At 47.1% G+C, this 25475-nt stretch overlaps 1 protein-coding gene and 1 long non-coding RNA gene across 2 annotated transcripts in view; one reads left to right on the top strand and one right to left on the bottom strand.

Annotated features, from left to right (window-relative positions):
* The first annotated feature begins 518 nt into the window (after positions 1-518).
* LOC138224430 (uncharacterized) lies at positions 519-19048 on the top strand. Its single transcript, XR_011182929.1, has 5 exons — positions 519-2772; positions 3679-3782; positions 5506-7925; positions 8591-8740; positions 18960-19048. It is a non-coding gene; the product is annotated as an uncharacterized lncRNA (long non-coding RNA).
* The window catches only part of bbox1 (butyrobetaine (gamma), 2-oxoglutarate dioxygenase (gamma-butyrobetaine hydroxylase) 1), a 39383-nt gene continuing 30308 nt past the window's right edge, over positions 16401-25475 (bottom strand). The window contains exons 5-8 of the mRNA XM_069181720.1: positions 23611-23716; positions 22498-22694; positions 20416-20582; positions 16401-19503 (exon numbers count right to left, since the gene is read on the bottom strand). Of these exons, the coding sequence (XP_069037821.1) occupies positions 19343-19503; positions 20416-20582; positions 22498-22694; positions 23611-23716 (631 nt within the window). The 3' untranslated portion in view covers positions 16401-19342. The remainder of the gene's footprint in view (positions 19504-20415; positions 20583-22497; positions 22695-23610; positions 23717-25475) is intronic.

Here is a 25475-nt window from a genome sequence, read left to right as displayed (position 1 = left end):
CTAGATCAGAACTGCTTTTGCTCTTTAAATTGAACTATGTAATACCTAGAATCGGTTGAAGTCAAACTGTAAATCATTAAAAATGTTATAATTGAGCAGTATGCTGGAGCTGAATGGTGTGTGCTAAGGGAATCAGCCAAGACAACAATGGGTAAGTCATACGAATTTATCAGGAAATAAGCAAGTTGGTATCTTGTAGGTTTAGTCTTTGTTTTAGTATCATACAATATTCCTTTTCTGACCGCTAATAATGTCTATAGTATCACCTGTATATGCCTTTTGCATATATATTGTTCCTGTTTTTATGTGCTGACCAAGCTGTGTACTAAATTGAAACATGTTTCAACACATAGAGCGTTAATTATACCTAGGTAATACCAGAATGTCTGATTATGGACTTTTGTGCCAAAAGCTCGACCAGCAAGCTTCATGGATTTTTGAGGCTAGAACTCCACGTGCTGTGAAGCAGAAATGTGGACACGCGTGCAACAGTCGGAACGGTTTGTAGAAGAGAGCTGTTTTTTTTGTTTTTTTTAGATGAAATAGATATGAAATACTGCGGTCAATCTAGAAAATTAGAGGCCTGGGAGCTATGCACCATGGGCACCAGCAGGAAGGCATTTGTCCAGTGACTGTTTGCATCCATTTTGCTTTTTAGTTTTGTTTTGCTAGCGAGGGCATATTTGTAGCTGATGCCTGTTCCCTCCCCCTCACTCCAACCCTAACCCATTGAGGTGTTTATGGAATCACTGAAGGCCTTGCTTGCCACACTGCCACTCCCATTGCAGATGTCAGCAGCTGTCAGTATCTGTCACCAAGAGGTCTTCTCCGGAGGTGCTGCCCCAGGGGCAGTGCAGTGGGATGGCCGACAGACCTCTGACATGAGGTGTCACGGAGGTCTTTTACCTTTGATCTGAAGCAGTCAAAGACGGACTCAAATTCACTTCAACACCATCCCACCCTGCATTTCTGCCTGGGTCCTCCATTGTTGTAGATCTTGGACAAACCACGCTAAGTGTTTGGCTAGTCGCGGTCTTCTGCTTCGTCTTGTAGAATCTGTTGGGAGAATGCTAAGTGTATCAATTCTGGAGTCACCAAGGTGTTTTGATGTCATCATCACCTGGCTGTCACACCTGCTGCTGTTTAAATGAGGCCTGTCGTCATTTATCTTTCTTCCCGCAAGATGGCCAGCCCAGAACTACTCCAGATTCGTCACGTGGCGTCTTAAACCCTGAATCGTTGGTCTTGCTTTTCAGCGCAAATTAATTCTAAAAGCTTAGGACAAGCCCTTGCATTTGTGGATTTGGGATTTGATCAGGTTTTTTTTTTTATTTGTCAAGTGGCGTCTCATGGCTTCGGGTTTAATGCTGCTCCTTCCCCCCGCACTGTCCCTGCTTGCCTGGTGCCGCGGCTTGGGTTGTGCACGGCCTTTCCCCTGCTTTCTTTGCCAGAGACCGTGTCTGCTTGCTCGAAGCAAAGGAGCCGCGAGATAGGACCGGCCGCTTGTGTGAAAAGTGCGGAACTGAAAATGTGGCACTGGGGTTGTTTGTGTTAGGCCTCTCCTGAGTGCTTGCTGGAATTTCCTTTAGCTTAAACCAACATGGAGAAGAAGTAATTATTTCAACAGCTTGAGTCTCCCCCCCCCACTGCCCTCAAGCACCTCCCCTCCTCTCAACCCCAGGTCATTTAGTCCATCCAAGATAAACTGAGCACTAATCAGAAAAACTGGCAGGTTCCCTTCAGGTGCGACTCTTTTTGTTTTCAGGCCTGTGTCGCGCTGTGTTTACAGCCAACGGGGCGATGAATTATAGGCCAGCAGAGCAAGCGAAAACCAACACTCGTTCACAGGCCTAGGGGGCGCGCTCTTTTGTTTTTCTCTCTCCTGCTTTGAGTATGAATGTTTCCTACTGTTTATCAATCTTTTCATCTTCGTTTGCTCCAAAACAAAAAGTTTTGGAAGCCTTCAGATGGAGAACGTGTTTCCGATACCTCAGTGCCTAGACTGGGATTTATTAACAAGTAAAACATTTTCTCGGCACGTCACCTCAAGAAGAAATCCAGGTTGAGTCCGTGCTGCCTGTGTGTTTTAGAGCTGCCATGAACAGGGGCTTAGGGCTACTGACTGTTCCCAAGGAGTTATTGAAACAGAACTAGACAACAGGTCTTCTAGGTCGCATCGCAGAATCTGGATCTGTGTACAAGACCTATTCAGTACTGAGCTCTCTGAAGTGGGATTTTCCCTTTTATACAAAATACCTCAAAGACATCTTCTGTCACAAGACACCTAAATGTAACAAGAGTTGGCAAGACAAAATATGTCAAGTGACGCTTCGTAAACTAAAATCGATTGCATGTACCTACCTCACCTACCTAAACCACCTGCCCACCCATGTACAATAGTTGCCTGGCTTGTAAGTACACATCATGCAACATCAGGATTAGAGTCACACAGGACCACTTCCCACCTGGGAATATTCCCCAATGCTAAAAGGCTAGGCCTCCCTTTGTAAGAGAATTGCCCTAGAAATGCTCCCTAGCTTTCCTAGGTGATTACATCACCTTGTAATAGATTCAGCAAATCCTAATACTGAATATATTGAATGCTGCTGATATTTGTGGTTAAAGTCAGGTCAGCTCAGGTCTAATAACCAATAGGAAGCTGATATATTCATGTCTCCTCATCAGCCATCCCAAAGAGAGGCTCATTAGACTGATTCTACAACAGGAAATGGCCCATTTTGAATGTTCAGCAGGAATCGCCAAGGGTCAGAGGTGAGTATGCTCTCATAATTAAGACTGCGACTGTTTTGACACTTGGAATTCTTGGGTTTTAAGTGAGATGTAAAAAATATTTAATGCTTCTTGCAAAGACCTCCTCTGTTAATAAATCTTAGTAACTTTTTAAGTGTTTTATTTCCCATCTGCGAGGATAAAAAAAAGTCAAATAGACACTTGACTGTTTTGGTTCTGGAATCTGAAGTTTTAAACTGATGCCTATAACTATTTGCATGAAAAGATTCTCGGCGTCAGGTCCCTCTGTGCTTAAGCATTTGCTTTCCTTCTTTAATTTTAAACCTTTAGCCCTTTTCCATAATTGCACCCCGTTGTTTTTGCAGCCTTTGATAAGAGGTTTATTATCACAACGCCCGCGTTTTAGAGATTTTAATTTATCTGAGTATTGCTGTATGTGTCATTCACAAAAACAGCTGATGAATGTAGGATAAGGCTCAACAAAAGTTTAAAGTTAAAAAAAAAAACGACACTGATGTGTGGCTATTAGGCTTTAGTTACCATCTACATAAAATTTCCTTTTTTTTTTTTTCTCCGGGAATAAAATACCAGCGCTTTGGACATAAGAGCTGATGTGGCCCCTTTTGGGCTAAGAAAACCAGCACAGCCATCCAGTGAGCTTGCTCTCCTTTTCCCCTCTTTTATGGAGTGCCTTTTCGTTTTGAGCACCATTGCCGGGTGGTTTTCCGCCTTGCAGATTGATTTTGCATCCCATTTGTACGAGAAATAAAGGGATAGGCCTTGAAATCCCAATGCCACAAATAATCCGATTTCCAGAAAATGATGGATGGCCTTTTTGTAACGTTAAGAGCAGGCATGCTATCTTTATGAAGAATTCCCGGACGCGCGTCGTTTCGTTTCCAAAACTTGATTATTTTTTTTTTAAAGGCCTAACGGGAGAGATCATGGCACCCAGCATGACCCCCCCCCAGCGCCCCCTGGCTGTGGCGAGCAGTAGCTCCTCTCCTGCGTCCCTGCGCGAGGTTCGGAAGGTCAGACATTACCGCAGTATTCCTCCTGTTATTTTAGGTTTCCCCATGTGTTATCATTGGCGAGCCTCACATGGCATTTGGTTCCAGTTATTTTTCCGCGGGGTTTGGCTTCCAAAGGAAAACACACGTTCGAGAAAAACCAGCGAGGTCAGGAGTTCGCCGGCGCTCGGTGCCAGCGCTGGTTTTGGGAGCCGTAAACGCGCGGCGTCTTCGGCCAAGTCGCCCCGTGAAGTCAAGGAGAGAGTGCGCAGGGGGAGTTGGGGGGTCGTCATTTACCAGACCTCCCTCTGCCCGAGCCAGCGTGTTCCACTGACGCAGAGCTGCCTGCCAAGCCACTTAATTACAAACGTTTTGTTTCTTCCCGTCCTCTGACATCGCCAGTCACGCTTTCCTCGCGGCCTGTGGATCAGCGGACGCCGTCGGAGATGCTCTCAGCCCTGAACACCTATCAAATTCATCTTGGTCACTGACAGTTGGCTTTAACCAGTCAGATTTGACCAGGGACTATGATTTAATAGTAACAACTGCATTTGTGTGGCACTTGCTTTTCATTCCCAGGGCTACACACTTGGTGTGTGGGATTTGGCCCACTTCTGCCTACACCTGGCGCATCTGCCTGGGTGATACACAGCTGCCCTTCAGTGCCCAGCAGCTCCACTGCCCTGGTGCAGCACGATGCTTAAGGCTATTTCCCTGATTGTCTCAGTGTTTTCCTGCCTTTCTGTATGTCTTCAACTTTGTTCAACATCACCTGTTGAATCAGGGGAGGCCAGACTGTAGTGGCGCCCATAGCTGAGTTTACCCAGGACACTGGGGTTAACACCTCTAAATCTTCCAAAAAGTGCCTCCAAGGTCTTGGATGAGCATGAAGTCGTGACCTTTGTTTTGTCTAAAGGATAGCATTGTGTCCCTGGTCACTATGGCATCGGTTTTGGGAATTTGTGTCCAGAGGGAAGAGTTACCTGCCCTGCTTGGAGGTCTCCATCACAGCCCTGGCCAAGCCCTGCTAAGCTCCTGAGCTCCGGGAAAACCAGGCTGTGGTGCTGTCATATTAGATGCCTGTAGGCAACAACTTGGCAAGCTGTAATGAACTCAACCATGCGACAATATACATTCTTGTAAAATGTTTTCAATATTTAAAGGCAAGGGGGAAAAAAGCTCACAAAGCACCAAGACCATCATGTAATTTTGCCATTATATTGTATTCGTTATATTGCATATCGCCATTTGTATTTTGTAGCTTTTGTCAATTTTAGGCATGATGTATGTTGCTCACACAACTGGGTTTGGAGTTCTCATTTTCTTGGTCTGCTGTGGCCAGGCTGTACCAGCTCAGTCGGTTAGCTGTAGTGGACATGACTGCCATCTCTGATCGCCCTGGAGGAGAGAATCGTAAGGCTGTGGGCTGTGCACTAGGCTGTCTTCCTCAGTTAGATTGAGATCTAAGCCCGCGCCGGAAAACGTTGTGTAATGATCTTGGTTTTTTTCCCTTTTGAATTTAGAGTAACAGCATGGTGTGCTTAAGCACGACCTCCTGTGCAACCTAAAGTGCATCAAGTACAGTAGTTCAGCAGCAAGTTGCCATACAGGCTTGATAGCAGATGCTGTTCAAGAGCTCGCAAGTGTTTTTGTTTTCATTGTTTGCAATTTTCATTGTAATTTTTAAAGACCCACGCCGCTCTCTGCGCCTCCTTCGTAAAGATGGGTTTTGATCGTTTGGCAGAATCGAAAACCTAGAAGACACAACAGCGCGGGCGTGACGATCGGAGCGCTTTCTGGCAGGCTGTCCCAGGACACCTCTCGGGGCCCGAAGAGAACGTAGAACACGCACTGGGTGCGGACGAGCAGAGGAAAAAAAACTGAGCAGAACCTGTGTGGCGGGGTGCTGGTTTTATACAGCAGGCATCCGAACATGTGCAAATCCCAGTTGCTGTGCCTCCTCCATTGGACAGCTGCTGAAGTACAGATTAGCGGTTATTTCGTTAGCTGTAAAACTGGCCGCGTTCACTTGGATGGATCTTCCTCTCTCTGTTTTTTTTTAATCTGAAACATCTGTTTAGCAGCTGTGGGCTGATAGTTCCCAGGGGCATGGTCTAATTTGTAGAATTACAGGGGGGGTGTGCTTGGCAATGGGATAGGTATATTAGTGCAGCTCATGTCGAAAATTGCAAGCCTGATGCCTTCCACATGCTTCTGTTCTCCTGCAGTCGTGCTGTCGCTCTGGTAATTAACCATCCCAAATACTGCACCGGCACCCTGCTTTTCCACTACGGTCCTGCAGAAGGAAAGAAACGTGCACAGGCAGGGAACCGTCTGATGCCTGGAGTTCGTTTGGTAGAAGGTTTGAAAGAAGGAAAAACAACCTCGGTTGCCTTTGCAGTTCTCCTGTAGCGTGATCGTGTTGGAAAGCAGCACTGCAGTGTTCGTCCAGCGCGGAAGGCTGATGGAACAGCACGCTCCCCAGAAGTGGAACAAGGCCGAAACCCACAGATCCAGCCAGACTCGGGCTGAATTCTTCCACAAGTTCGCAAGGAGAAGTTCTCAAAAAGCACTGAGGAGCGTGGGGAGCCCCATTTCATGGTTTCAAGCATTTTCCAGCGTGTAGGAACCTGCTCCATACACGTGGTCATCACTGTTGAGGTGTTTGCACAGAGAAGTCATGATGATGGGTGGAGATTCTTAGGGCCAGGAAGCCTCCCAATACTGCATTTCGTCTCTTTACAGAGCATAACATCTGTCAGCTCCTGCTCATTTCCATTCAGGCTGAGTTCCATCTCTAACTCTTTCCGGCACTAATTCATCTTCCTGTCGCACTGGCTTATTAATGCTTGGCTGAGCAAAAATGTGCGTAAGGCTGTTTCTCCGATTGTCTCTGTCGTTTTTTTTCCTGCCTTTCTGCCTGTTTGTCCATCTGTCTGTCTGTGTGTTTTTTTTTTGTCTTCATCTAGCTGCCCTTTGAAAGCGAACATTGCTTATACTGCAGGATGAGCTCAAAGTCCATCTGGAAGTTCTGTTTCTCTGTTTCCAGCATTGGCGGGCGACATGAAGTGTTTTGCAGGTACTACTCTTGTTTAAAGAATGAATAAACCAAGGGTATTATTGTTTATTGAGGATACAGGAATTAAAGCAGACATCTCCGACATTGCCCTCCCGATGAGCGCAGCCAGTCCATTTCCCACCTGTGAGTGTCTAAATTACACCTCCTTTCATTCTGTTCCTCAGTTTTTGTAACAGGAAGGCGGAAGAAAACTTGGCTGGGGGTATTTGTAGCTTGTTAAAGGCTCATCGAATAAACCTGAATGGGGAGCAAATGTGTACACACTCCTAAGATAAAAAAAGGACCCATACTTTTCATTGTTTCCTTTTCAAATGTATTTTACTCTTCCCCCATGTCAGATTATTTTTAATAGCAATCGTAGTGTTATTCCTTTAAACAAAAGTGTGGTTTTGGGGTAGGTCGCTGACTTGGGTAAAGCTGGGAGAGGGGTTTTACCTGATCAGGTTTGCAGAGCTGCTAGATTGATTTCAGCCATGGTGGAGCGCGCGGCCTGCTTGGCGCTCTGTCGGGGCGATGGCGACCAGCAGACGTTTAAAAGCTTCTTTTTTTTTTTTTCCACTCCGCCTTCCATGATTGATGACTCCGAGGAAATCAGTTGAAGGCTGCATTCGTACCTAATAGTAAAAACACATGTGAGCTCACTGTCCCAGTAAACTAACCACACTTTGTTAACACATCAAGCCTTTGGCTTTTGGGAGAGGGGAACCAAAAAATGGCAGTGCCCAGGTTTGTTTGCCCTTAGGTTCTATGTCCTATGAAGACAAGTTTTTTGCCAGTGAGTAAGCTCTAACCCACATGTTCCAGATGTGATTCTGGCAGCAATGGGCCTCTCGTCAACCCGTTTGGAATTCTTATCTGCCACACTTCCAAGACTTCTGCACTCCTGGTGTAGGCTCTGTTGGAAGAGAAGGAAGAATTCTGAAAAGGCCGAATTGCAAGCATCTCTTCCTTCTGGTCCTGCGGCCCAGGTGAGCTCTGTGGCTGTACACACGGAGACGGAGACCAGTTTCATCTGCTCGCTGGCCTGCTGTGGCGTGTAGAGTCCTGGACAGCAGAAGGCAACCCGAGCGAGAGCAGGCCATTCGGTAGTTAGCAGTTAATTGATTCCCAAAATCTCATCAACATCCCAGCTGTTTCTGGACGGGCGCCAGGGTACTGGCTTCAGCAACACGGCCGTGTATCTTTTTCCCTAGTCCACCAGCCCTTTGTGGAAAGACGTGTTCTGGTTTTTAAATGCACGCGTTTTCCCACTCGTGGCCTCTTCATCCTGTCTGGCTGTTCATTCTGAAGCAGTCTTCCAGGTTGCCTTTGACGTCTTTGACTTAATTTGCTCAAGTCTCCTTGCAGTCTCCCTCGTCAAAAGGTCCAGTTCCTGAACCCTGGAGCATCAGTATTTTTTTATAAAGCAGTGACCTAAATTGTACACAATTTTCTAAATGAGGTCTTACTAGCCCAGTGTGCAATTTTAACATCACGCTCCTTGCAACAAATCTCTCCATCTTAAATGTACTATAATAATGCCTATTTTGGACTGTGTATTTTAGAATGCCACTTATGTTGGTTTTTGTTCCCCAAAAAACACTTCATACAAATCATTTTGAGTTATTTGGCCTTTCATTTTCAATTATCTCCCTGTGATCGGCTAGTTGAACTGTGAACCCAACATCCAAGAGAACATAAGTTTATACTTATTCCTTTTTCCTACAAGTGTATTTACTTCAATCAAATATGTACCTTTTGTTTTGTTTAGCACTCAGGCACATCAGTGGCCATATCACCCTCACCACTGACCTACCCCCTGAAGCTCAGGAGTGTGAGCCTGGTCAGTACCTGGATGGAAGACCTCCTGGAAAAAACTAAGGTTGCTGCTGGAAGAGGCATTCATGGGACCAGTGCTAATGTAAGTGCTCACCATGAGGTCTGTCCCAGTATAGTGAGGGGGTCGTTATACTGTAAAATAGGTGCTGGCTTTTGGATGAGACAGAAAACCTGACTCTCTGTGGTTGTTAAAAATCCCAGGGTGTTTTTTGAAAAGATTAGGGGTGTAACCCCGGTGTCCTGGCCAAAAGTCATCTTGACTTTTACCAGTCATGGCCTCCTAATAACCCCTATCTCTGAACTGGCTTCATCACTCTGCTCTCCTCCCCACTGAGAGCTGGTGTGTGTGAGAGGACTGGAGCATCATCCAGGTGGGGCTGCACACTGGTGGTGGTGGTGGAGGGGATCCCCATGACCTGTAAAGAGCTTTGAGTGGAGTGTCCAGAAAAGTGCTATATTAGTGTAAGGAATAATTTACTTGTGGAGTTTTTGTGTGCTCAACGCTGGTGCTCATTAGCTCCACCTGCTGGCAAATCTCTGAGGCTCAGTTCAAACACGCAGGAAGGCACATAATGTGCTGAAACTAAGGGTAACCAGTTCATTACCTGCTTTCCCGGTAGGAGCTAGATTTTGTTTTGAGGGAGGGAGTGGCAGTATTCGTTTCCTTCTCTGTTTTGTGTCGTGGCTCTGCTCACTGAGGACGGTTTGGTCTGTCCGTGTGCGTCTAGCCTGTCGGTTACACTTCCTCGCTGTGAGAGAGGGCAGGCTTGCACTGATGGATCGCCTCGTATGAGGCTTTCTGACCTGCCTCTCCAAACCTGTCCCTTAATCTCTTCCCTCCAAAGGGAGAGCTTTTTTCGCTTCTCCGAGGCGCGGAATGTTGGTCCTCTTGCAGCTGGGTGTCTCTCTCCTCCAGCCTCAGCCAGAGAGGCGGGTCTCCTTCCTCGCACTCCCCGTAGAAACTCTTCATCAGCCTGCAGGACTCTGCTGCCCCTCTCCTCTGTCCCCACAGTGCCCATTAGAACACGCAGGAGAGGGGACTGGCCTGACGCTTGGTGAAGGGCTGGGAGTGTGGGGTGGGAGGTACTTTCGGAGCGAGTGTGTTTAAAAACAAAGGAGGACATGGCCGTTCGCTAAAGAAAATGGCAGAGCAAGAAGCTCTAATGAGATGGGTGCTTTTATGTTTTTTTGTACTCTTTTGATGTACAGAATTTCGACGAAAAATGATACGAATGTACACCATGCCTTTGCAGGGTGGATCACTGATGTAAGTTAGCCTGATTAAGAACTTTGATGCAGCAAAAGAAAGCAGGCAGAGGGGTCACTCAGGACAAGGAGTGAGAATCTGGGCTCTTGATGGCTCTTGGCCCTTACCAGAGGGTTTGGTGCACAGCGCTGATGGCTTGTAGGACAATACTGCTGAGTCATGACGCTCTGGGATCCTTTACAGGAAAGTCAGGAGGGATTGTGGGATAGAGCCAGTCAGATAGCCTCTTGTTTGTGAATTGTCTAATGTTCTTTTCTAGCATCTATAGGACTTTGGTAATATTAAAAAGCAGCAATGTAGCAGTACAGTACGCCGAGTATCCCAGAGTAAAAAAAACATGGAGTCTGACATTGGCAGAGTTACAGTAGGCAGGAGCTACATTGAGGGAGAAGGCTCAGCCTTCAGGCTGGCTGAACAGAACTTGGCTGCTCACGCAGTCCCCTGCGAAACCTCCGGTCTCCCGGGGCGTGCCCACGCTGTGCTGGGGGCCGGCGGGCTCTGTGAATGAAACGCTGACTTGCGCAGAAGAAAAACTTACGAAGCCACATTGTAACTAGCATTTACACCGCTCTAGTCCCAGAAACCAAAAGAGCACCGAGTTTCAATCATTGACACCCGGACAAGAGAACAAAAACGAGGTGTTGGAGTGGGGCGGGGGGCTGTGGCAACATGTGTTGGCTGCAGAAGTACAAGCTAATCCCATACTGACAAGCAGAAAGGAGAAACACCTGATGAAGGCTCAGCAGCTGAAAAGTGTTTCTTCTTTCCACTGCTGAGTGTTAACCTACCTGTTACTTTGACAAGTAAAGCTAGGTTATGGAATATAAAGGTTCAAGTGAAGACAACTGGTGATATTGTGCCAGGGATAGTATCCCAGCTATATCCTTCTGCTGACAATCTGTGTTGGCACTGGTTTTCTAAGGAGCTAACTGGTGTGCCCGTTAAAGTCTGCGGTCAGTTTTCCCCCTTAATTTAAGAATGACAGAGAAACTCCCCCCACCAAAAGTTCACTTTTTGCCATAGTTGCTGCCTGGAGCTGTTTAAATGGGATCTGTCACTTTAATGGCGTACCAAGTCCGAATGATTTTGTGATGCTGAAGTTGAAAAGGGAGCATATACTGTAATTTCCAAGTTTACTTAATGAAGGCTTTTCAAATGCGCAGTGCCGGACCTTGGGGTTTAGATTATTGCCTGTAGTGGTTTGAACGCTGTTAGCGCGCCTCGTTCTCAGTGTTTATTTTGCATCTGCTTACCTCCCTTTAAACATTTGACCAGCAGCCAGTGAGGCCTAACTGGATCCCAGTTTAGTGAAACATGTTCGCTGTCCCTTGTATTTAGGGAGCTTTTTTTTTTGGTTACAACATTTGAGATCATTGTTTGTAATTACTGTCCGAAGCATGGTATACTGTATGCCTCTGTTCCGGGGAAACGAATGGGTTTGGATGTGGTGTTTCACTGCTGGTAAAAGTCAGTGTTCTAAAAACATCCTCTGTAGGCATAACTCGTGAAACTGCTGGACTGGGTTGGGAGTTAAATGAGCTCTGGGATTGGTGATCAGCACCACTGCCCTGAGGCTGAAAGAGGGAAAGAGGAGGGTAGCAGCTATGCTGGTCCCTTAATTGGCGGGATTTTGTCATTTTTTTTCCCCCTTTTTTGAAGAAACCGGTTTTTATTCACTTCAAGTCTTTAAAAGCTGTCTGAAATGAGTGCAGAACAGCATAGCAGTCAGCAACGTTTCCAACCCTCCACCTTTCTGGTACCCCTTCCTAGTGTCCACCAAAAGAGCTCAGGACTTGGGGATCCCCCTTCCAGGTATCCCAGGTCCCAGCCGTGCAGAGTTCCGTAGGCCGGAGAGGATGCAGGGATTCTAGAGGAAGGGATGTGGAGCACCAGCTTCTTATTTAGCTGCTGTGGGGCTCTCTGTGGGAGGCCAACATCTACATTGTCACTTAGTCATAATAATAACTCCTTCCACTTATATAGCGCCCTTCTGGACACTCCACTCAAGGCTCTTTACAGGAAATGGGGATCCCCTCCACCCCCACCAGTGTGCAGCCCCACCTGGATGATGCTCCAGTCCTCTCACACACACCAGCTCTCAGTGGGGAGGAGAGCAGAGTGATGGAGCCAGTTCAGAGATGGGGGTTATTAGGAGGCCATGACTGGTAAAGGCCAGGGGGGAAATGTGGCCAGGACACCGGGGTAACACCCCTACTCTTCTTGAGAGAGACAACCTGGGATTGTTAATGACCACAGAGAGTCAGGACCTCGGTTTCACGTCTCATATGTCTCTGGTTATAAATAGTAATGGCAAAAGTACTTGTGAAGAATAAGGAATGTCCTTGCTTAGAAACAAGAAATGAAAAGTCTGTTTTTTCCAAACATAAGCGTGTCTGGACGCTACCAACGTGAGTAGAAAGATGTCCACAGTGCCTCCTTTTTTTTTCCCTGCCGGGGAAGCGATCGGATTCAGCTGAGCAAGTTTAGAGAGATGTCCTGGAGGGGGGCCTTGCTAGTCGGACAAGGAGTTGGACACGCAAAGAGGGCAGAAGAGGAAGGGGGCTCTGCCTACGAACCTGCCGCGGAGGTCTGCGCTGTTGTCGTGAGTCAGGGGTTAGGCATTTCCCAGCAGTCCAAACAGACACCCAGGGTGGTCTGAACCTGTGGGCCCAAGCTTCCTCTTAGCAAGCCTGGATGTTTAAAAAAATGCACCCAGGGTCAAATCTGTCAGCGCTGCCTCATCGGGTGCAGTGAAGAAACCAGGCATGCTTCCTCCTGAGTCGCACAGCCTGTTTACACGAGAAACTCCGCTGTGCCGCCACAAGGAAATGGGAGGGTGTTGCAGCGCTTCACCCTGGCCAAGGTCATTGCGTTCATTTCCAGACCTCTGTTCCACAGTCGAGCACGCCTCCGTTCGGCTCCTCATAGCACTGTAGCCTGACTCACCTGCAGTCCTGGGTTCCCCCTGTTAAAACAGTCTCCCTCCCTTGTCCTGCTGTTTCACTGGGAGCTGATTTAGAGAACAAGTGTTTTTCTCCCTTTGCTGGTGGTGGTTTGCTAGCTAGTTTGATCGGATGAGCAATTGCTTTGGTGCTCTGTATAAGCAGGTTTTAAGCGTCTGTTTTTGCGGTAGCTTGGATCTCCATTGATACATTCACTATTCCAGCATTTGACCCTGGTAATTATCAATGAAGGGAGCTGGTTATGGCAAGCTCCTGCAATCAAGTGGACAGGAATGCCTGCAGGCTTAGTTACACTAAGTTTCCCTGAAGCTTGTACTGCCTGCACAGCACTAATGCAAGGGAAGGGTACAACTGTAGCGATCAGACTTGGAGACTCCATTAAAACGCAGTAGAGGGCTTCACTTCCGTTCCAGCTAGTCTAATGAGACCAGGCTTTGAACCTCATTAAGCTCTGTGCACTGCCAAAAGCCCACAGCAATTCATTAGTTTCCCTGCTAATGAGCATCAGGACTTAAAAGGCAGGTTTTTGACATCCATATCGCAGCCAACGTGAGCTGACTTCTGGAGCAGAGGCTTAGCTGTCATGGTGTTTTTTTTGGAGACCTGGGAGTTGGGGCCAAGGCTGTTACCTGCTGGAGCAGAAGGGATCGCTGGTGACAGGCCTGAGCGAGGCTGGGCGTGCCCCCAGTGAAGAGATGGGCAAGTTCTGGTTGGTTTCCTCTGCCTTGTCTGGGGGGTGTAATTCATGCCATAATACATTAGCCAGTGTCAGAGCTGAAGATACAGGATGTGCAATGCTGATGTGTGGGGTGGCTCAGCAGGTTGGGACTGGATAATGATGAATGCAAAGACTCCGAAGAAGTGCCTAATTAGAGCATAATAAGGTTTTTAAGACTAGTTTTGAAGGGGAAAGATGTATGCAGCTGTACACTTTCATAATACAGGAAATGTTTTTGTGAGCCATCTCTCTTATGCCGTGTCACACTGTAGGGTTGATATACAGTACCTCTTTCTGAGCTGTGATCTATTTCAGGATCTGTGTAATTTACTACGTTGTCATTTCGCAGAAATGATGCCACATAGTGTAAAAATAGGACGAAAAAACTTTTCTTATGACATCCGAGAGGAGGAGATGTGCTATGAAGGCAGGTAAAAGACACATTGCACAATACATTTAACACAGCGGTTGTCCAAATTGGGCAGGTTATTCGTGTGGGAATAAAAGATCTTAGTTCTGTTGCTCTTGAATCTAGGCAGTCTTAATCGACACCCAGATGGGAGGAGCTCAGATTCGCTGTGCAAGGGCTGGTCAAGCCAGTTAATGATTATATCGACCTCCTGCACTATTTGCTTGATGGCGATGTCTGAAAAGTGTGTTGAATTACCTGGTGTTTCTCACACCCACTGCTACAGTATGTCCTTTTGGTATTTCTTTGGCTTTTCCCCCTTCTGTTTTGATTTCTTTGTATTTCCTTGCGCCGAGATGACGGGTGCTCATTTGGTTTTGGGGATAATCCTGTTAAACGGTGGTCAGTTGTTTTTAGGGATAATCTCTCACACCTGTATAGGTGGGGTTTCAGGTCTCATTTTTCTCAGTACCTTGCTATGAACTGAACGGTCAGCTCCTAGCCTGAACCTGCTTTTTCAACCCATTTCTGCACGGAGCCGCTCCCTGTCCTTCTGCCCGAGAGAAGGACAGCCTTTTGAAATTCTGTAGATCATGGACATTCACTTCTGGAATGTTTTCATTCTGCACTGGACACTTCCTGATTTAATTAGTATCAGTTGTTCATTTAATTGCTTTTAAGTCAGCTTCCTGGCTCTTGCTCATTGAAAGTTCTAACTTACTTGTAAAAAACCCGTTGAACTGCAGCTCTCTAGGACCAGAACAATCTCTGCTGTCGAAACCATGTGTCCCAGACGACAGTTTAAATTGACAGGGTCTCACTGTGTGGGTCCAATGAAAGTCCGAACTCTGCAGCATTTAGCTGGGCTTTGCATCTGCAGTGATTTAATGCTAATCGGCAGAGTGGAATAATTCTCATTGTGTACAGGGTAGGTACAGAAGTACAGCTGGTCATAAAAGAGAGACTGCAAGCCCTTATCACTGCGCTTAAAACAGATGTGTTAAACATAGTTTGCTTATCTTTCCTATTCCAAGAAGTCCACACACCTTTTCTCTGCACAATCTTATCATGCACCAGTACCAGGTAACAGGCACAACTGACAGACAATGGTATCTCCCGTGAAAATCATTCTTACCTCCCTGCCACAGGGAGCAAATGAAAGTGGACCTGAGCAATCAAGAGGCCTGGTATTGAATTCCAATTTATTAAAATCCTGTCCAAACACCCAAGTTAAATATTAAACATCACAGGCGCTGATTATGGATTTCTGATAAAACTGTGGAGATGGGGGAAACTAATATGCTTGTAGGAGGAAAGAGTTGTGCTGAGATGCAAAATATTGTAAAATAAACCATTTTCCAATAGGATTCTATTATCCTTCACTGGGTTGTGTCCAAAAAGAAGTCATGACCGTGCAAAGGCTCTGACTGATTATATAATTTCAGCATACCAGTCAGCTATATGTTTATTTCATTCCCCAAAAGCACAGCTTTTCAGATGAGCCAGAGAACATTGGTGTGCTCTTTCAAAAGCGTTCAGGCCCTGTGGGCTGGGAGTATTTCCTGTTTGCACCCTGAGTTTCCAGCAGAGACTCTGGGCTGTTAAGACACCCCTTGGGTAAAATCAGCTTTCTGATGCTGACTGAAAGGTATGTGCTACATAAATTAAATTCCATGGGGGAGTATGACCTGCTTTGTATGATAAGGAAGAAAATGCAGTTCTGCTAGCATGGCACTGCAGCACCTGCAGCAATGCTAGCAGATGTGCCATCTTATGGTGACGGTGAATTGTGGCGAGCTGATACAGTATTGAAGGTAGTTCTGAACATGCAGTGCACTTGTGTTGCACAAGCGCCACCTTGTGGTTTAGATGAAAAGAGCAGCGTATGGCCACAGGTTTTGCAGGGGAGGGTTGTCGAACAGCTTTTCCCCTCGAAATTGTACAGAAAATGTATTCCACCGTATTACATCTTTTTGTAACATCTAACAGTGCACAAACCCTCCCGGAAAAACTGCTACATTATCTCTCCTGTGTTTCGTTAAATTCGTTAGCTAAAAGTTAAAGATAGAAGATGGCACAATTAAAGACAAGAGTTGAGACTGCAGTACAAGATGCAAGGAGCTAACACACCAATTAAATTAAAAAAAAGGATTTTTGAAGAAATTTCCAGTCTTGTATAGTGCCTCCCTGTAGTTTGCCATGATTCTTTGGCAATTTCATCTTTCTTCACAATACTTTTACCATGGTGAATTTGAATACTGAAATGACTGTTAAAGGTCCAGAAACCAAATACACAGCGAGAGGTTCCTGCTTTCCATCTCCCAGTAAGCCATAAATCCAGGAAATCTAATGGAGACAGTACAAAATAATAATACACTATCGCTATTTTTATTTGATTAAATTACATTTTATTGCAATGGGGTAAATCAGAGCAGAAGGTGCAAAGATCAAGCATTTCATAGAACATTCCTTGAGTAGACATGGCTCTCAGGTTAGCCAATTAGTTAAGTTTTAATTAGACTATAATATTGATGAATTTCAAAATGTGTATCTTTCACTAGAGAACTACCACATGTGCTGCTTGAGGTTGTGCTGTTTAGCAGAAACCTAAGCGTGGAATTGCATTGATGTGCCTAGTTACGAAACGTGCCAAGTTCAAGCATTGATTACGTTAAAACCTGTATTGACAATTCATACCACAAGCTGCCATGAGGCACTGGACTTCAAGCGAGATGTATCAGTTACAGGCAAGGTCTCTTCATTCATATTGGATACAGGAGTTTAGTGTTTGAACTGCTTTCTGGTTTGATGATGCATAAACACTCAAATAAATTAGTCTTTTCTGATTGAGCTAGTGCCCACTAGGAAATATACCTTATACAGGTTCTCACTGCACATGTATTTGCATGTTAAATGAGCAATGCAGTAGATTACATGCAAATACAAACCAAGTGGTACCGGAGACACATTTGTGGTGTTGGATTTAAACTTGAAGTGAATCCCAGCATTTTGTAAACCAAAGTGCACTGAATGAAAGTGCTTATCCAAAGAATTGGGGGGATGACAATCAAGGCACTTTCATCTCAGTCACCCCCCCACATCATTTCTTGAAGATGTGACTAAAAGGGAAAATTGTGTATGAGGTACATTTGTCTCCTGCATCCCTCCTCCACCCCATCTCCACCTTCACAGCTGCCCCTTGGGTATCTCCTCACTCTGCTTGGGTGTCCCAGGGCCCTCCACCTCCACCAGGGGGCTGAGCCAAATCTCACAACACCTCAATCCTCAGCAAACAGCCCCAGTGCATCTAACTGGAGAATGAGCAGCAGCAGCCCATCTCACCCTGCAGCTCCCAGCTGGCAGTCCCCTGAAGCTCAGCAGGTGTGAGCCTGGTCAGTACCTGGATGGGAGACTCCTGGGAAAGCTGAGGCTGCTGCTGAAAGAGTGGGGCCAGTAGGGGGCGCTCACCCTGCGGTCTGTGTGGGTCCTAATGCCCCAGTATAGTGACGGGGACACTATACTGTAAAAAGGTGCTGTCTTTCAGATAAGATGTAAAACTGAGGTCCTGACTGTAGTTATTAAAAATCCCAGGGTGCTTTTTGAAAAGAGTAGGGGTGTTACCCCGGGCACATTTCCTCCTGGCCTTTACTAATCATGGCCTCCTAATAATCCCCATCTCTGAACTGGTGTGTGGGGAGCGTTCTGGCGCATTATGGCTGCCGGCGCATTAGTCAGGTAGGGCTGCACACTGGTGGTGGAGGAGGGGATCCCCATTACCTGTTAAGAGCTTTGAGTGGAGTGTCCTGGAAACGTATACAGTATAAGTTTAAGCAATTATTATTATTATTATTAATTCTTGGGTGCCTTTATTTCTCCTGAAAGCAACTGCTTCAGTGCTAAAGGTTACCTGGTATTTCACAGGAGCCGAGAACAGCCTCTGCGGGCTGTGTCTGTGAGGGCAGCCCATCCTGTCCACAGCAGGACACTGAAGGAAGCTCAAGGCTCTGTAAGCGTGGTTCACCACTGACCACTTCCTGGACTTTCACATGCTTTCACAGTGTGGCACAGATGACAATGCATCAGCTAGTTCCTTTGAAGGCAGCCAGGGAAGTGTCACTGGTATGAAGCCAAACAGTCTTTGTGTAATTGATTGGTATTGTTAGGCCTATAAGAGTGTTCCACATTGTAAAAGTGCGTCACATCTTCAGCACATATAGTACAGTCCCAATAAGCCAAGCACGTTCACTGTCGGGGGCAGGCACTTGAGCCACACAAGAGGAACAAAAATGCCCCCTGTTTTTTTTCTTCAATAACTGCATTGCTTGCTGCATCACAATATACATGCAACAAAATTTACTTTGTCCAGGACATCTAAAAGTCTCGTCCACTATGGAAAAAGTGAGGTGCTGTCTGTATTCCAGTTCTCAATCATACAAGTAAAGGCCACTTCTCCCTTTTTGAATGTCGAACCCAATAAAGCTAATATACACCTTCACAATATTAGCCAGGCAGGAGAACAATAATCTCCCTTTTATAAACTGTTTTCTTTTTGCTTAAACAGGTAGGTTTTCAATTCTACACTGAACCACTGCATTGCTGTATTAAAGTATGTGCCCTGCTAATAGATTTCAGTAACCAAAATCAACACAAATATTATTGTGACAACCATTAACAAAAAAAAGATGCATCCTGAGTCCGATTACATCCTGTGTCCCAGCTGCAACACCACCAACCAAGTGCCAATAACAGTTTTCAAAAGCTCAATTCCTCTTGGAAATGCTAGCAGCAGACATGTCTACTTTAGGCAGGGAAACTGTCTTTGCATCCCAAACCCTAAATGCCTTCTCTAACGCAGCAGTTTCTAGCCCTGTTCCTAAAGAACACAGGTCTTCCTCTGATTTGAGATACTACACTGAATGCTTGACTTCTCTCCATCTCTTTAAGAGCTGAAACCACAGAAAGGATTGGAATCAGCCAATTATTTCTCCAGCCGGGAGTCTGACGAAGAAATGCAGAGCTCAGCTGCACTGCAGGGACTGAAGTGAAAGATTTACCTTGCTAAACCAATTAAGGACGTGCTGCACTGAGGATCTTCAGGGCTGATCAGACCTGCTCTACCCAAATGGCAACCTGTCAAAGGCCCAAAAAAATCTGTCGACAAATTAAATAGAAATCACCAGCCAAAGAACAGTCCTCCCCTTTCTCATCTGGCCTTATAATTTTGGTGGAAGAAGGGCGGTGTCTGTCCAGTGCCCGGGCGTGATTCAAAGTCCTGGTGCTGGCAGCTCGCAGGGGACAGCGGGCACCCCTGTCCCGGCTTCTGCGGACTAGCTGTCCCCACGGATGGCCTTCCCGAGGATCCTCAGGCGGGACATGACTTCGTCCCAGTCCAGGTACGCCCCCTCCAGGTGGCGCGGGGTCCCGCGAGTCGACACGTAGCTCCGCCTGCCGTGCAGCAGGCGCCAGTTGTCAAAGGTCACCACGTCACCTGGTGGCAAGACATGGGGGGGGTATGTTACTCCCATACTCCCACCAGTGGGAAAGCCCTGCAATCTAATCAGCTAGCAGCCAATGAAAAGCGCGAGATACTCAACACACGCATTCGAAAAGCCCAAATTCAAAACCGGCCAGCAGCCACATCAGCCTGTAGCTCCCAGCTGGCAGCGCACTGGAGCTCAGCAGTGTGAGCCTGGCCAGTACCTGGATGGGAGACTCCTGGGAAAGCTGAGGCTGCTGCTGGAAGAGGTGTTAGTGGGGCCAGCAGGGGGCGCTCACCCTGCGGTCTGTGTGGGTCCTAATGCCCCAGTATAGCGACAGAGACACTATACTGTAAAAAGGTGCCGTCCTTCAGATGAGACATAAAACTGAGGTCCTGACTGTTTTGCGAAAAGAGTAGGGGTGTTACCCCGGCATCCTGGCCTAATTTCCCCCTGGCCTTTACCACTCATGGCCTCCTAATAACCCCCATCTCTGAACTGGCTTCATCACTCTGCTCTCCTCCCCACTGAGAGCTGGTGTGTGTGAGAGGACTGGAGCATCATCCAGGTGGGGCTGCACACTGGTGGGGATCCCCATGACCTGTAAAGAGCTCTGAATGGAGGGTCCAGAAAAGCGCAATATAGGTGTAAGCAATTATTAATTATTATTATTGCCACCCCTTAAAAAATGAATCCCAAATCATTTGTACGCATTAATGCAAGTTAAATGCTCCGAGTCATGTTATCCTTGTTTTTCACATACCTGGTCTTGCGCTAAAGAACAGGTTTTCTGATGGCCGTTCTAACAAGGGTAAAGGGATGGTACCAGATGAAAACGGACGCTCGCACACGAATGCGTGTGACGCGTTAGGCACGCAGCATCCCTGTGAGGCCCTGCGCTGGCCCCCGCAGCCCGGACTGACCTGGCTCCATGCGGTAGGTGACCAGGTTCTGGGGTCGGCCCATGAGGTCCACGAAGGCCTTCAGGGCGCCGTAGAAGGGCTGGATCTGCTCCAGAGGCGCGTCCAGGACGGAGTCCCGCGTGGCGTTGTTGTAGTTGATCCGCACCACCTGGCCGTCGGCGTCCACGCTGCCGGCGAGGGGGGGACAGACGAGCGTCAGCGCTCCCAGAGGCGGGCAGAGAGACGTCCGGAAACGTCCCGTCTCCCCAGCTAGGAGGCCCCCAAAACCCTCCTCCCTCTGCTTCCCCACCTACCCAGTTCACTAACACCTCACCAAATACTTCAGCACCGCAGGGGTGACGGAAAGTTCTGGGGGGAAAAGGGCAAAATCTTTCAAGAGTTTTTTTCCAGTTCTGTTTTAATTGGTGGGGCCTTTCATCGTAGAGGGGAGCAGCTCCACTCTTTTTATGTGGGTTAGAAAGAACCGGCAGGGGTGAGTGCATTTCAAACCCAAATGAAAGTAAAATGAACACAGTAACATGTAAAACCTCCAATTTACATCACAAAATAGATTTCCAGGTATGAGCCGCGCCATATTCTACGATTCAGAACGAGGCAACAAAACTTCCCCCGACGCAATATGGCCTTATTAGACTGTAAACAGAGGTTTGCGACAACCTAGTGACTTATTGGCGACTATTTTGTGCTTAATTAAAAATTTTGGAAATGTATTTTGTTACCAAGATTTAATAACTGCTCTGAGGAACTGGGACTGCAGTTCCCCTTTAGAACTTGTCCACCTCTATTACTTTATGCTGCAAATTCAATTTTAATAGTGCTTTATGATCAGTTCCTGAATAAAACAATCATTTTCATTGCTAACTGACTGAAATGCAAGCTCTGGGACCTTCTAATATCCAGGCTTAAAACGCTTGATGCGCATGTGTTTCTAGGGTTTCAACACTAGAAGGTCAGGATTTTCCATGAATTACTCTCATTTGGGATCCGTCCTTTGATTTTAGTTTTGTCTGCATTCTTATTTAAGATCAGCTTGAAGGATAAGCTTACAGACAGAGATGCTGGATGCTACTGCCTTTACTTAACTGGTTCCATTCTTCACCCCTCTGCTCTTCTTAATACCATCTTCCACGGTCTCCTCTATTGTTATTGTTGTATTGTTGTAATTATAATTGTGTCCTCTCTTGTGAAATTTTCTTATTTATTGTTGTAGTCTTCTTATTTATTGTTATTGTCATCCTGTAAAGCGCTTTGAGAAGCCACCTTTAAAGGCGCTATATAAAATAAAGTTTATTATTATTATTATTATTATCACCCTGCAACTCACAACTGGCAGCCCACTGGAGCTCAGCAGGTGTGAGCCTGGTCAGTACCTGGATGGAGACCTCCTGGGAAAAACTAAGGCTGCTGCTGGAAGAGGTGTTAGTGGGGCCAGTAGGGGGCGCTCACCCTGCGGTCTGTGTGGGTCCTAATGCCCCAGTATAGTGACGGGGACACTATACTGTAAAAAGGCGCTGTCCTTCGGATGAGACGTAAAACCGAGGTCCTGACTCTCTGTGGTCATTAAAAATCCCAGGGTGTTTCTCAAAAAGAGTAGAGGGTGTTACCCCGATGTCCTGCCCAATTTCCCCCTGACCTTTACCAGTTATGGCCTCCTAATAACCCCCCTCTCTGAACTGGCTTCATCACTCTGCTCTCCTCCCCACTGAGAGCTGGTGTGTGGTGAGCGTTCTGGCGCACTATGGCTGCCGTCACATCATCCAGGTGGGGGCTGCACACTGGTGGTGGTGGAGGGGACCCCCATTACCTGTAAAGAGCTTTGAGTGGAGTGTCCAGAAAAGCACTATATAAGTGTAAGCAATTATTATTATTATTATTATTATTATTATTATTATTATTATTATTATTATTACTGGTGTAGATCATTTATTATTTTTTTTCACATTATGTAAATCGCTTGCTTTAAGTTAGACCCTGACTATTTCCCTTGGCCTCTGCTGTGTCAGGAGGCTGCTGTAGTGACAGTGCTGTTGTAGTTGTTTGCCTACGGCCCTGAGACAGCTGTTCCAGCCGGCGGATGCTCACTCGATGATCCTGTTCTTGGACTGCACAGCGAAGTCGCAGTAGTCCGCCCCTGTGTCAGTGAAGTCGATTCTGAGGGAGCTCAGAATTCGGAAGGCCTCGGGATTCTCCCTCCGGAGCTGGTTGGCAGCGTTGAAGCCATCGACCACTTCGCTCTGGCCCCCTTCTTCAGCCTGCCGGATGCAGTGCAGAAACTGAACCTGCACAGAGCAGAGGGTGAGGGCATTAGACCTGGAAGGGCAGAGTGGTGAGGGCTTTGGTCTCCTAACTACAGAAGAAGGTTGTTTACAGCATCTCACACCACTGACCCCTGATCTACACAGCCTCCCTGTCCACAGACACCAGCACCTCCCAACACACCCCTGATCTACACAGCCTCCCTGTCCACAGACCCCAGCACCTCCCACCACTGACCCCTGATCTACACAGCCTCCCTGTCCACAGACACCAGCACCTCCCACCACTGACCCCTGATCTACACAGCCTCCCTGTCCACAGACACCAGCACCTCCCAACACACCCCTGATCTACACAGCCTCCCTGTCCACAGACACCAGGAACTCACACCACTGACCCCTGATCTACACAGCCTCCCTGTCCACAGACCCCAGCACCTCCCACCACTGACCCCTGATCTACACAGCCTCCCTGTCCACAGACCCCAGCACCTCCCACCACTGACCCCTGATCTACACAGCCTCCCTGTCCACAGACACCAGGAACTCACACCACTGACCCCTGATCTACACAGCCTCCCTGTCCACAGACACCAGCACCTCCCACCACTGACCCCTGATCTACACAGCCTCCCTGTCCACAGACACCAGCACCTCCCAACACACCCCTGATCTACACAGCCTCCCTGTCCACAGACACCAGCACCTCCCAACACACCCCTGATCTACACAGCCTCCCTGTCCACAGACACCAGCACCTCCCACCACTGACCCCTGATCTACACAGCCTTCTTGTTCACAGTTAACTACCCCCAGTTGCCACCCCCACCAGGGACTGATTACAATGACATATCCAACCGCCCCTGTGGCTTCTTCAGGATCACCTAGAAGGCCGTGTTCTTGGCTGTCTCCTCCCTTGCGGGAAGGGGGGGGGTCTTACCCCGGGGGGATGGTGCAGGGCTGGGTAGTCGCTGTGCAGACTCAGCTTCCCTGAGGTGTAGGCCACGTTGTTGGCGTCCGTCTTGTCCTGCACCTGCCAGGTATGTCTGCAAGAAGCAATCCACAGTGCGGAATCAGGCAAAGTGTCCTCCACCCCTGCCAACACGAGCCTGTCGCCATGGCCTCCCTTCTGACCCCAGCAGATCTTCCAGGGGGTGTTCACATTACAGGCTGCAAGGACAGAGGCCTTTTTGGTGATCCTGAAGTGGCCTGAGGAGCTGCTGGATATGGAATTGCAATAGTGTGGATGGCACCTGACATGTTAATACTAATAATAATCATAAACCAAAGGCTCTGTCCTTTATGTTCTGACTGGTCATTAAAAATGCCAGGGTATTTCTCAAAAAGAGGAGGGGTGTTACCCCGGTGTCCTGGCCAAATTTCCCCCTGGTCTTTACCAGTCATGGCCTCCTAATAACCCCCATCTCTGAACTGGCTTCATCACTCTGCTCTCCTACCCACTGAGAGCTGGTGTGTGTGAGAGGACTGGGACATCATCCAGGGGGTGCTGCACACTGGATCCCCATTACCTGTAAAGAGCTTTGAGTGGAGTGTCCAGAAAATATATATATAAGTTTAAATATACAGTGCTATATAAGTGTAAGGAATTATTACTACCAAATAGTCAGCTGCTGTTCCTTATTTTGGCAGAAGAGGGCGCCACCTGGCCTCATATCACACTTATAGCAGGTACTGACCCTGCACTTTTCCTGTTATTACTCCAGCTCTATAAGCTCACAAAGCTCCTAGACTTTAACAAAGGAATAAAGTTAAATTCATTAGTAATAATACTAATAATAATAAAGGCAATGCCTTCTTGAGTGAGTCTCTTTGTGGTTCCTGTCTGAAGAGGAAGCAGGGTACTGTCATGCCCAACGATTCTGGGAGACGGTTGAATCTTTGCCTGAAGCTGCTGCAAAGGGACTGGCCCTGGTGTTCTAAAAACAAACGGACCTCAGTGTCTTCCTAATAGAGAGTGCTATTTGGGGTCTGGGTGTCCCACAGCTGTAGTTTATCCCAGGGCTTGTCAAATAAGGAACGCATCTGGACAGCAGCACTGCTGGGGCCACAGGACCGCTGTCTGTGTCACTTTCACGGGAGGCACAGCTTTCTTCTATCATTCTGTACAGTATAAACACCTCTTCACCGGAAACACAGTGTTCCCGAAAGTCTGCATCCTTCCTGCCCGGTTTGGGCTAGCAAATACATCCCCCTGTTCACAAATTACAACCGTACATTGAAGACACTGGAGAAAGAAAAGCTAACATTTAGAAATGGTTGGTAAGAGAAACTCCAGTATGTGAAATAGCTTTCAAGAGTTTGTGTTTTTGGAAAAGGAAAACAGCTTCCTATGGTATTGAAGACCCCCCCCCAATCTGACTCACATCTGGGCTTATCTTTCATCCTGGTCTAGCACAGCAGAAAGCGACAGTGGAACGGCTCACTGAGCTGTAGAGCTGATGTCCTAATGTGGAAGGAATGCAGCCCGAGAGCCAAATCCTTCTCTTCTACTTTTAAATCTCGTTAAGCTTTTTTTGAGTGCGGAAATAAAATAAAAAAAAGAGGCATGTGGCATCACCTTAGTGGTTCTGCACACACTGCCTGAAGAGGCATGTGGCATCACCTTAATGGTTCTGCACACACTGCCTGAAGAGGCATGTGGCATCACCTTAGTGGTTCTGCACACACTGCCTGAAGAGGCATGTGGCATCACCTTAGTGGTTCTGCACACACTGCCTGAAGGTGGGAGAGTAAAACGGATGACTGCTTCGATTATCAGTTAAAGCTGCGAGTCCAGCTCTCTCT

The sequence above is a fragment of the Lepisosteus oculatus genome, chromosome 21 (assembly GCF_040954835.1).
Source record: "Lepisosteus oculatus isolate fLepOcu1 chromosome 21, fLepOcu1.hap2, whole genome shotgun sequence".
NCBI classification, from domain to species: domain Eukaryota; kingdom Metazoa; phylum Chordata; class Actinopteri; order Semionotiformes; family Lepisosteidae; genus Lepisosteus; species Lepisosteus oculatus.
This window is presented reverse-complemented; position numbering and strand designations above follow the sequence as displayed.